The following is a 12,898-nucleotide window of genomic DNA, read 5'->3' as shown; positions in this document are numbered from 1 at the left end:
AGTTGAAGAGAGCCAACTCATTCAAGGTCGTGCCTTCTTTCCTTACAACCTACATCCAATGACTGACTGACATGGAAAATGGTCCCATGCTTCCTCTTTGCAACATAAGATATTCCAGATATTCCCATAGGGTTGGCTGAGTCCTCCGTTGAAACTACCTTGTAGCTCAACTTCTCCCTCTGACCAATAATCTCCTTCCTTTCTCTTCATTTTCCTTCCCTTCCCTTCCCTTCCACAGAACTTTCAAAGAACTCCTTAATAAAAAGGCTGCGTGCTAATCTCTTTCTCAGAGTCTGTTTCTCAGAAAACTCAACCAGTGACCCTAATCTTTGAATATGTTACGATGAGCTCCGACATGGGTAGGAGTTGGGGAGTGATGTGGACTGAATCGTTTCCCTGCCCCAATTCATATGTTGAAGCCCTAACATCCATTGTGACTGTATTCAGAGACAGGGCCTTTAGAGACAATTACATGAGATCATAAGGGTGAAATCTTAATACAATCTGACTAGTCCTTATAAGAAAAGGAAGAAACACCAAGGATATACACACAGAGAGAAAAGGCCATGCAAGGACACAGTAGGGGAAAGAGAAGTCAAGGAGAGAGACCCCAGGGCAAAAAGATCTAACCTGACGACACCTTAATCTTGGGCTTCAATCTCTAGAACTGTGAGAAATAAATTCATGTTGTCTAAGCCACGCAGTCTGTGGTATTCTGTTACGGCAGACGAGCTGACTAGGACACAGCCCTAGCAAACTAGCTAGGGAGATAAAGGACTAAGTTGAAGAGATTCCCCAGAAGAGAAAAACAATGAGTTGTGAAGGTAGTCTTGAAGGAAAAGAGGCTGATCAATAGTTTGGAGACTGGATGCCAGGGGGACAGGGTGGGGAAGGGGTAGAAGGAATGAGGCCGATAAGAAATTCTCATATGGGGGTTTGCTGAAGGACTTGTATAATGTTTCAAGTACTTTATGTTACTGGGATATAAATATTTTTTGGGTAACCAATGGTCTTTGAGGACCATTCTGGAAACTGCCTGCCTCCAGAGTTCTTTTTGAGTCAGACAATAAATGTTCTCAAGAGTAATGCTTTATGCTTAGTTGGGTATTCTCTACTTTCTAGAAAAAGCACTCCTGATTGATGCAGGTTTTAATTACCTATGGCATAGACCCCATATTTTACCTTTCCTTCCTAATGTAAATAAGGCAAATAGGAAACATCTAACCTGAGAAGACATTCAGATATCTGATGCTAATTTCTCTCAAAGGCCCTTTGCCACCTGTTCTCTTCTCCATTCTCACTTGAACTGCCCTACTTCTTTTCCTTGTTCTCCCTCTCCCAGAAGATGGTATGATTCTCTAACTCATCTCCCTGCTTCTTGTGTCTCCCTAAACCACACTTTCCCTGTTGTCAGCGTTGGTTCTAGCGTACATTCTTGAACAAGTCTTTTTTTTTTTTTTTTTTTGTCTCCCACTCATTGTAAACCTTCAGCGACTCCCTACTGCCTCCCAAAAGGTCCAGACTCCTTAGGGTGAAAATTCAAATCAGGATATTACATGGATAGGGACGCAGGCTTTGGAACTCAGATCCCAGCTCCAACACTTACTACCTGAGACACCTTGACAATGTACTTGGCTTCCTTAAATGTCTGTGTTCCTAGCTACAAATTAAGAATAATAAGAAGGCCTACTTCCTAACGTGTTGAGAAATAAATGATATAATGAAAAGTACCTAGCACTTAGTAAGAATTCAACAAACTTATCTGGTATTATTAATCTTCCTGGGTCTAGCTTCAGCCAACCCAGCTTTCATCATCCTCATAAGCACAGCCAATACCTTCCACTGGACATCATCCTTTCCCACCTCGGACCCCTTACTAATGTTCTTCCCTGCCCACAGCATGCTTTCCTGCCATTACTGTCTCTACTGCTTACGATCCCAGGACCTTTCAAAGTCTGGCTCCAAAGCCACCTGGTTCACAAAGACTTCTTTGATCGTGAAGGCCAAACGTGAACATCTCCTCCACTTTGCAGGACACTTGTATATCACTTTTGTGACACGTAGGCATGTCTGGGGAGTATCTGTTTCTTGTCAATTTGCTTTCTCCCCTGGCTCCCAATCTGTGGAGACACCTGGGCTGGCTCTAGCCCTCCTCTAAGATACTACTCCTCTAAGACGGTCTTCACTAAACGACTCTGCCCTTTGGAGTTTCAGCAACCTCTCCCTCCCCTCCTCGGGGATGCTCCTGAGATCGGGGATGGTAACAGCTCCTCTGTTTCTACTGGCTGCTGATTACTGCTCGATACTTCCCTGTATGTCACCCTGACCTTTGTAAATGGACCCTTTATCAATAAACCCTCCTCAGCTGTGTTGGGATGGGACCTGGCTGAGACATCTGTGGTCAAATAAGGTGAATGAAGTACTTTACTCCCCACCGGCCTTTGAGCTTTGTGAATTCAACATACAAGAGGGATTTGCACCCCACCTCCCAACTCCGGGGGAATCACACCCTGGGTTGTCAGTGTGTCATTTTAAACACCAGCTATTGTTTGCTGAGGAGCAGCCCAGGGGGCACCAGCCATGATCAGGTGCTGAGCAGAATCTGAAAATGGCCAAGAAGAAACAGGCAAGGCCTTTGTGTTGGGAGCCAAGTTTCCCACAACCCACTCAGATAGTATCCATGGGAAGGCTCCACAGAGAATCGTCCCCCTCACCCTGCCCCCATCCACCAAGGGGCAGCACCCTGGTCTCTGTGATTATAATGAATTCAAACTGCTCTGCATTTCCTGCAGAGCTCGGGGAGCCCTTCTAAGTCCCGAAATTGTCTCTTCAACCAATGCCACTCACTGGCTGAGAAATGGCTGACTAGTGTTCCATTCAGACCACCGACTCCTCTTCAGTCAGCCAGCACAGAATGAGGGCCATCTCTATACCTCAACATGGAAGGCCATCGTTAATATAATTTTAAGGGGAGTAAAGTATAAAACATCATGTACAGTTTAATCCCATTTTGGTAAAATATAAACTGCATATATGTGCTCCTGATAGAGTCTGGAAAGAAAAGCACGAACTATTAACTTCCCCAGGAGAGATGAATGGGAAATTTTCACCTATTATTTTTTAAAGTAAAAAATTTGTTTTGTAACTTAAAAAAAAAAACAAACATCTAAATGCTGGAGCTTCCTTATTCAGAAAGGAGCCTAGCTTTAGGTCAACAATTTCCAGGAGCAGTGGGCCAACAGGTGATCTTTGTTTTTTTCCTGGGCTAGCTTTGCGCCACCTGCTGACCCCACATCTTCTAGGAAAATATGCAGTGTGTTCTGCCAGGTCACAAGAACCTCCCAACACGAAGACCTTGCTGGGCACCGCCAGTTGGTTCACCCAGGAAAAACAGCCAAACTCATTGCTCCAGGAGAGCCAATGCGAGAACCACCCCACCCCAGGTCTGACTCCCCCACCCCAGGTCTGACTCCTCCTCTGGGCCTGCGAACCAGTTTCCTTACGCCTTTGCTCCCCAGTTCCCACCATTTCCACTAGCAGGAAGGATGGGATCTCTGGAGTCGCCAACACATACACAATATAGGCGGTTTTGCAGCTAATGCGCAGGAAATAGGCAATCAGGTGACACAGTCATGTCAGAAGCCCGGCAGGGAGCCCAGCGCTCTCCAGGCAGCACCCCGAGAGCACATACACACGCAACCACTCACCACGGAGGCTGCTGGATCCCCGCATGCTTGCCCCACAGGGAAGGGCTCAACCACGAGGACACTCCAGATTTCTTCCTCGGAAGTCAGGCGTTGTTTCCACAGTGATCAAGGGACGCCTAAGAAACTAAGTATGGATCACTTAGAATAAGGCGACAGAAACTGCTGTGGAGAGGAGCCCCAAAGTATGGCTTGTGCGCGCCAGGGCTGGACAGCTGCCCAGGGCAAAAGAAGCTCCCGCAAGGGCTGCCTGAGTGCTTCCTCTCCAAGCCCCACCACCAACGCCAGAATCTCTGGAAGAACCTCGAATGCGCCTCACCTGGCAAGCAGTCCCACTGTAGCGCCTGGGTGCCTGGACCGCCGCCCTGCAGCGCCCCCGTCTGTAAGCGCGCACCTCCCGGCGGGGCACAGCCGCAGTGCCCCGGGGCCGGAGCTGGGAAAGTGCAAGGGAGTGGGGCCCGAGACATAGGGCATGGACTTGGCCTCCCCTGGGTTCCGGGAGAAGAAGCGGGAGAGGGAGAGGATGGAGACCGAAGGCAAGACCCGGAGTTGGGCGAGAACCGGAGGGCATGGGGTTGGCGCGGGTGCGGGAGGTGCCAGGGACAGAACAATTGCAGGACACTGAAAGAGCACTGGGGATGAGGCTCAGGCCCCGTGTCTGGAGCAGGTGAAGACGCTCAAGTGGTGGGGCTGCAGACACGCCGGCTGTCTGGACGAGCAGCGGCAGTGAGCCCTCGCTCCGCCTGGGGGCGCACGGTGGCTGGGCCCGTCTGTGCTCACAGAGCGGGTGGGAGGACCGTGACACCGCCAGAGGCGACAGGGAGGCCCCCACAGCGTCGACCATGGCAAGTCCTTGGTGTAGGTCCGGCGCTGCTGGCCACGACGAGGTCTGCAACAGAGGCGTGCAGCCCCCGGAGCGCCGCCAGGGCGTGGCTCAGCTGCGGAATAGCCACGAACTCCTAGGAGAGATCCACGGGAAGACAGTAAGCCCGAATACAGTGTAGTCGCTAGTCTGCAAGAGGACCACAAAGTAGCACAGGAAGACGCCGCGCACCCAGTGCTGGAATTCGGGGGCCTAGTCCAAGGTCAGCGGCACAGGAGCCCATGGCAGAGGTCCAGAAGTTAATCACGGTGCAGGGACTGCGTGCTGCCGCGGATGTGGACGCAGAGGGAGTGGCTCTTGACTCCGTCTGAGCCTTTGAAAGTGCACCCTTGTGGTGGGAGACACCCTTTGCCCTTGGGCCCTGAGAAGGACCCCAGCAGCCAGGCCATGGAGACTCAGCTGGTCCCTGGAGGCCAACCCTCCCTCGCGAGGGTGGGAGGCACTAGTGCTGGCAGTGGAGCCAATGCGCCCTGACGGAGCCAATTCCCCAGGGTGAGGTCGGGCAGAGGACCTGGGTTCTGGCCAGGTCGTGAGGCTTTGGCTCAGCTGCATGTGGAAATGGCTTATTATTAATCTCCCAGTAGGCCTCAGAAGACATCCCTCTCCCAGAAAGCAACGTTGTTGTGAAAACAGCCCAAGCTCTGCAATTATATCACAGAAAGAAAAGGGGCTTTGCTGGGGGAGACTGGGGAATAAAGAGGCTTGTTTTAAAGAAACCATTATGGCCATTGAAGGCGCCTACCCGTGCTCTAGCTTTCCACCTGTGCTTGCCCTTGGCTCTTTTCCGTGATAATGCGGAGGTCAGTGTGCTTGCCAGGATCTGGCAGGGGACAGGCAGTGGCCTCGGAAGGACTTGTCCACACAGTGGCCGCACACCCCGCATGGCCAGGCCACCCATCTAACCACCCCAGGGCCTGTTATGCTGCAACACTGAGCCCCCTACTCAGGTGACTGGGCCATCCTCCTAGATGAACACCCAAGGTGACTGTGGTGTTCTGGGCTAGAGAAGAAGCCCAGCACCTGACTTCTCACCCAGAGCTGAGACCTGGAGTTTTCGTTTAATTCTTCCAGCTGAAAGGATTTTTTTTTTCATTACTTGGCAATACTGAGTGTGTGGGATGGGGAGAAGGGAGTAACTTTCCATTCATCATTAGATGTCGCTCTAGAAGGAGGAGATGAGCTCTGGGGTTGTGGGATTTAGTCGTCAGCCAATCAAGAGGAGGATTTTTTTTTTTTTTTTTTGAGAGCTGAGAGAAGGAGGCAAGGAATACTTAAAAGAGGAGATGGTCCTTTGCTTTTTCTGGCTCTGGTTTTCTTGTTCCAGCCCCAAACATCAAAATGCAACACATTTGACCTTTCGTTGGTAGGCCTCTCTTGAGAGCTCTCCGTGGGATTCAGCACATTAAGAGCCCAGCTTGAGATCCTGTGCAAACTCCCGATGCCCGCCTCTCACCTCTGCCTGGAGCTTGTCTGTGAAACGATCAACGGTGTGAGCTCCAAGATCCCACCGTGGGCAGGAAATGCGTTGGGCAGCAGCCCTCCGCTGATCTGAGGAAGCCTGCCTGTGCAACAGAATTAGCCAGAGTATCTGTCCAACATGATTCACCTTACACGAACCCACAAGAAGATGGACGCTTGAGTCCCACTGCTTCCTCTCCACTGGAGAGGAAGGAGCTTCAGATCGGACGTATGTTAGAGATAATATGAGAAAATAGCAGAAAAGGGCCAGAAATAGAGAAATAAGGAGTGGGAGCAGAAGAGGAATTGACTTGGAAAGCAGAGAAGAACGATTCAAAAGCTGTTGGAAGTGTGCACACTCAATTTTCAAAATAAGGCTTTCTATTTCCAAAGATGGACAGAGAATGCGCAGACTTTTAACATATCAAGATTACAACTCTCACCCATCCAAAGGAACACTTGACATGTCCAACATCTGTATATAGCTTATCTCACTTTGCAAAATAAGTGGATCCCTGGAAAGGTGTCCATAAATGCATTTTTAAGTCTTATTTTAGAAGCGTCAGAAAATCCTCTTTGTGACCCTGTCATGGACAGTTTGGAATCTAGATGATTGAATCTGGTTTATAGACCTATGTGCTGGATGTTTTTGAATTTCCCAAGTGATAGTTGGAAACGAGTAATAAAATGCTAGCCTTTAAATAATGATCCAGTTTAGAGATGAATATAGAAATGAAGCATGAAACTCTCTACTCTCCTTTTGGTGGACCTGTCAATCTAGGCATGCAGTTTTGGAAGGCACAGAGTTCGGTACCATGTATTGAAATGCTGTCATTACTGAGGTTGGAGCCAGGGGGTCAGAAAAGACCCCAAATGAACAGTTCATTCCTGGAATTAGCCTGAAATGACAAATCCAGATTGAGTAGCATGTTATCCTTGATACGATTTATTTTTGCTTTGGCCCTGGCCATCCCCAGGTTATGCAGTTTACTGTATTATGCAACTTGAGATGGTACTACTGATTTCATATTTATTGAGCACCCACGAGACATCAAACAGTGCAAGCCCCAGCCCGAAGAGCTTCATACAGTGAGTCAGTCACACGTGCACCTTACACACATAACAAAGACGTAACACATGGAGGGAAATCCATCGAAGATCTACTTGGTAGAACAAAAGTGCTCCTCCCCTCTCATCTGTGGGGGATGGACCCTGGGTTCACTCTCAGTTCTAGCTACACTCTTGCCTGGGTCCCCTTGATATCAGCTCCATGCCTTGCATTTGCAAGACTACTAAATGTTCAGAAATGCAAGCCATAGGACAGAGATGGTTAACTAGCCTACCTGAGAAAATAAACCTGGACCTTAGCACCCCCAATAAAAGACCAGGCTGAAAATCCACAAGAATAAATATTCAGGAAGGTTACATCGATTAGAATACTGTTACCTTAGCATCTCTCACAGTTGCTATTTCCAGGTAACTGCTGCCAACACATATTGAAACACTCCCCGACTGATTTACTGAGATAAATCTATTGATTGGCTGCCAAAAGTGAGACCCAGTGACAATGCTTGCAAAGAGGATTACAGAACCTCCCAGCAGCCTCGGAATGGACTGCTGCCAGGTACCCAGCTGGCTCCGCTCCCAGCTTTATGGCCTGTGTGACTCCTTGCAGGAAGAGGGCTGGATGCCTGGTATTAACTAAAATAAGTTATGTTAAATAAAATTTTCTACCTCGGCGCTATGTGAATTTCTATAGGACTCACTTCCGAGAGATTATTTTTTAAAGTCGGTTTGTTTTGTAGTCAAACTGGTCCGAGATCGATTCCAGATAGGGCAGGAATTAATTAGTTGCTGTTCAGGCAGTGATGTGGATCATTCGTAAAGATGTTTATAAACATAAACACAGCATAATTCTCCAGCCTCTTCAGGCTCTCCATAAAGTCCATGTAAGTGTTAACATTTTTAACTTAAGTTGTAGGCTAGAAACAGCTGGCAGCTTTTCTAGTAATTAATGAGGACACTTTCTTCTCACAGTTGATGTAGATTTAGATGAAGCTAATCAGAGAACACTTCCATTTTTTTAACACCCTGGAAACCAGGATTTGGAATAATTCGTGGTGTATGACTTTATAATGCAAATAAATCTAAAGTTGGAAAAAAAAGAAGATTGAACTCATGCACTGCCTTACACATAGATTTGTAAGGAAACTGTTGAATGAATACCTATATATTCTGATTATACGGATTTGCCTCTGTGTGATTCATGAATCCTGTCTGAAGGCTAAAAGAGTATTATTCCCCAAGTGTAGCACGTAACGCCCTGTCAGAATTCAACTCCAAATTCATAATACCTTTGGCAGGTACAATCAAAGCTTCATTCAGATGTTGCTGAGATTCACTGGAAGGCAATGCTTAAGGGGCTTATTAACCTTGGGTGCATATTAAAGTCACCTGAAGTGCTTTGAAAAATGTTGAGGCCCGGGTCCCATTTCAAATCAGTTGGACTCCCTGGGGATAGGACCTAGGCACTGATGTTTTTTGAAAGCTTTCCAACTGATTCTAGGAGCAGCCAGAGCTGAGAACCAGTGATTTAAGCTTTCCAAAACAGAAATTACAATTAATCAGATCCCTCCCCCAACTAATCCCATCCTTTCCCCCATCCCCTCCATTCCGCACACATTCCCCTCAAAAGAATGTTCTGAGGAACATGAAATGTCTGTCTGGCCTTGAGCCTCCCAAGTAATACAGCTGCTGGAAGTGCAGGAGCCAGTCTCTGGGATGCCTGGGGGATGAGCTCTTTTGGAACGGGGGAGGGACATAATGCTGTAGGTGGGCTATGTTTATTAGAGCATTGGCTTCGTTGTCCACATCCACAGATGAAGCTGAAAGTTAGTAATTTGTGCCATTGCCAAAGGTAACTTGCATCTCCCAAGTTAACCTGCTTTTTCCTTTCTCCCAAGCCAGCCTTGTCCTGCCCTCCCCCAAGCTGTGAATGGTCTCGATATATAGCTACTGAAGAGGCATCTTGCTAAGTGGCCCAATCACGAATACTTACTCTCCTATCGTGATTGCTGGCCTTGGAGTAATGGGACTTAGTCCTTGTCATCTCCAAGTCTTTCCCCTCTTTCCCTGCCTTTCAGGGCAAACTTTCATGAGTGAATGAGCTCATTTTAGAGAGTAAGAGAAGGAGAGAGGTAAATTCTACTGTAGAGTGAGCGAGGGTGGTACTGGAGTCTAACGGATGATAACAAACTTGCAGTTGCTGTACTAGCTCATGCCCTATATGCCCCGAGGGGCTGATCTGACAGGTGGATATCGTGTATCACTTCCCAAGACTCTTACCCTCACTGTCCAGTCACTGCTCCCACATCCATGTGAAAACCCTTGTCCCAGGGCGCTTGTCCTCATTTACAAAATTCTCAGGAGGTGAAGGTGAGGATTATCAGCCTGGTATCATGGCCCAACAGTCTTCACCTGTCCCCTTAACCCTGGAAAGAATAACGTGTTTCATGGCAGTTGGGTGGTAGTTTATTTTTCAGTTATGGCCTTAAGTAAACTTTTCCCAGTCGTTGCATTCTGGGTTGATTGTGTTCCAAGCGTGTCACCGCCGAGCAGGTGCTGAGCAGTCAGATGACAGCTGTTGATCTCTTGCAACTGAGCAATTAGAGAATGCAAGAGAATGCTTTGGAACATGGTTAACACTGAGTATTCAGAAAACCAAATATCTGTGTACCTGCCTTGTGGCAAACACACACACACACAGATAGATGTCTGTCCCATGCAGTTACATGCCCCCTTAAGTGATTTGGACCTTTTCTTCTTTAACCCTATTTATCTACCCCTTCATTGAATAATTCATCTTATAATTTTCAAATAGAAGTTAGAGGATAAGGAGGAGGGGAACAATAGCAAGACATTTTGAAAGGTGGCTCATGAGGGTTTTCATGCTATAAATTCAAGTGAATTTAAAAGTAAAACCCTTTTGGTGTGGGAAGGTCTTATTCAGGAAATGTTGAAATCCCAGATATAGATTTGTTATACATATTTCCTTGGAATCCTAGGAATTAATGGGTTCAGATTGACTCATCAATTTCAGGTGTGATAGCTTAGATGAGTCCTTTTTAAAAGGCAACCCGCAAAGCTTCACCAACCCCAACGCAGTCATTTTAAATCCCACCCTCACTCTTCATCTTACCATTGAGCAAGCAGAGGGGAAAGCAAGGAAGACAGCCAGGGTTCTGAATTACTATCATGAACCATGAGAAAAAAATTTGTTTGGCATTCAAGGGCATAAAGAGGAAATAATAAATCTTCTTCTCTCTCCGTGGCCTCTTCCAAGCAATCACAAGACTCCCACCAAAGCCTACTTCACATTTTACATAGACACAAGGACAAGGCAAGACATCTAGACAAGAAGGCTAAGCTGGAAGTTTTGCCACGTTTTGGATTAGCCCTGGTGCTGGGAATAAGCGCTCCAGTCCGGCCTCAGGTGGGCACCCACGGAGACTAGTGGACGTGGAAATCCCCAGCCAAGTCCTGAAGCGGTGGCATCAGATGACCACGCTAACTGTCATGGTCTGGCCGTGCGGCACGATCTTGCGGGGCCAGGCAAGCAAGAGCTTGCGCAGCTCCTCACGGAAGTTGTCGTGCAGCCAGGCGTAAATGAAGGGGTTGTAGCACGCCGAGCTCATGGCGAGCCAGTGGCAGAGCAGCTGCACTAACCCGAAGGCGTAGGGGTCGATGGCGTGCGGGTCGAGGTCTCGCAGCAGGTTGAAGACGTGCAGCGGCAGCCAGCAGACGGCGAACACCACCACGACCACCACCAGCAGGCAGAAGGTGCGGCGGCGCCGCGCACGGTCCCAGTCGGCCTGACTCTGGGTCACGCAGCCCGGCACCACGCGGTTCCGTAGCTTCACCGACACCCGGACGTAAGACAGGAGGATGACCAGCAGGGGGAGCAGGTAGGTGACGAGCAGCAGCCCCCAAGCATAGAGCTGCCGCTGGAGCTCCTGGGACCCCCAGAATTCCTCGCAGAGGCGCACACCGTGCGGCTTGAGCTCGACGTGGTACGTGTGCACTGCGGCTGGCAGCGCCAGCACCGCGGACAGCGCCCAGATGGCCAGCACGGCGTAGGCGCTGAGGCGCAGGGAGATACGCCGGCGCAGCGGGTGCACGAGCACGACGTAGCGGTCCACAGCGATGGTGGTGAGAGTGAACACCGACACGTAGACGGTGACAGGCTGCAGGAAGAAGACCAAGTGGCACAGGCCGCCGCCGAACACCCAGCCGCGTGGTTCGAAAGCGTAAGCCAGCGTGAGCGGTACGCAGGCGGTGCACATGAGCACATCGGACAAGGCCAGGTTGCCGATGAGGAAGTTGGTCACGTTGTGCAGCCGACGCACCCGCGCAATCACCAGCACCAGCAGGCAGTTGCCCACCAGCCCCACAACAACCACGATGCTGTAGAGAAGCACGATCAGCCCCTTGAGCTGATGAACCAGCTGCAGGCTTTGGAAAGGAGTGATGGCCTGAGCGCCTGGGCCAGCCGCTGACCCATTGACCGCCGAGGCCTCCGTGCTCTGGTTGGCAGGAGTTGAGGCCGCTGGTGGCAACCCAGAAAATAAGTCAGGGACCGGGGGGCCCTGAGTCGGCAGTGAGGCCATGGCCACCTGTCCAAAGAGAATCAAAGCCCGTCACTTCCCACTGTCCATCCATCCCCTCCCACACCAATCGTGCCTCCCTCCCCCACCTCAATTATCCAAATACTCCCTTTAGAATAACTGGCCAAAATAAATAACAACAATCAGAAGTGCTGTCATCCCCCCATGTAAAAATAAATCTATGCGAGACTACGTGTGCACAGGTTATTTAAACGCCTCCTATTCAATGTAGAGCCTTCGCAGTCCGCGCAGGTCAGACCCAGGAGCATAGTCCTACCTGGTGAGTGGGGCTTGGCGGGCGGGAAAACGCGCCAGGGAGGGAGGGGCCGAATCCCGGCTGTCCCCTAGCGGTCCTCAGCCCACGACGGCGTGCTTCTCGTTCCTCCGCGGAAGCTGAACAGATTCAGGAGTTCCCAGTGGGCTCGCAGTTTTTGAGAGGGACTGGGAGCGCCTCCCCTCCGCCCCGCCCCTCACTCCAGCGCTCCCTTGTATGGAAAATGGGGCGGAGCGCGCACCACCCGACTCGGTGCTTAGACAACTAGGTAGAAGGACACTGTGAAGACGATGGAAAGGGAAAAGGGAGGAGGGGCAGACAAACCTGGGTTAGAGGAACGAGGGAGAATCTCGATGCGGGAGCTTGCTGCGCCTTGGGAGAGTCCTGCTCCGGAGGAGGGAGCGGTGGATGAGGAGGGAGGAGCGGCGCCAAGCGCTAGGCTCTCAGGATGACCTGGAGCAGGGTAAGAAGTGGAGTGAGGGACTGAGCTACACCACGGGATGTGAGGAAGAGATGAGGGACCCGTCCTTAAGAGCTGGACCCTGCTTAGAATCTGGGCTGGAGTGGATAGGAGGTTTTGACAGTGATTTAAAATGTAGACTCTGGAGCTCGCCACAGACCTGCGGGCCCTCGCCCTTCCCGGGACCCTCTGAGTCCTTCACCCAGGCTGCCGCGTGCCTGGAGAGCCACGGATCCAGCCAAGTAACAGAGTTCAGAACAGCGGACAGCTCCCGCGGCACCCCGGCGCGTGGGTCCGCGGAGGAGGACAATTAAGGAGTTCCTGCCCCTCTCTGGGTCCGACGCTTTCAGAGAAGGGACCCGGCCTGGTTCAAAGAGCTGCCTCACCGCCTGTTTTCTGGGCTGGGGCTGCCGACTAGGAAAGCAGCAGGGTGGAGTGGAGGAAAATGAGCAGGCT

General features: G+C 50.0%; 1 protein-coding gene across 1 annotated transcript; it reads right to left on the bottom strand.

The window, feature by feature from the left end:
- Positions 1 to 10,598: 10,598 nt before the first annotated feature.
- PRLHR (prolactin releasing hormone receptor) lies at positions 10,599 to 11,711 on the bottom strand. The gene has a single exon (XM_045802845.2). The coding sequence runs from the start codon at positions 11,709 to 11,711 to the stop codon at positions 10,599 to 10,601; it is 1,113 nt and encodes a 370-aa protein (XP_045658801.2).
- Positions 11,712 to 12,898: the final 1,187 nt, after the last annotated feature.

The sequence above is a fragment of the Ursus americanus genome, chromosome 6, assembly GCF_024610735.1.
Source record: "Ursus americanus isolate L20-20 chromosome 6, mUrsAme1.1.p, whole genome shotgun sequence".
Lineage (NCBI taxonomy): Eukaryota > Metazoa > Chordata > Mammalia > Carnivora > Ursidae > Ursus > Ursus americanus.
This window is presented reverse-complemented; position numbering and strand designations above follow the sequence as displayed.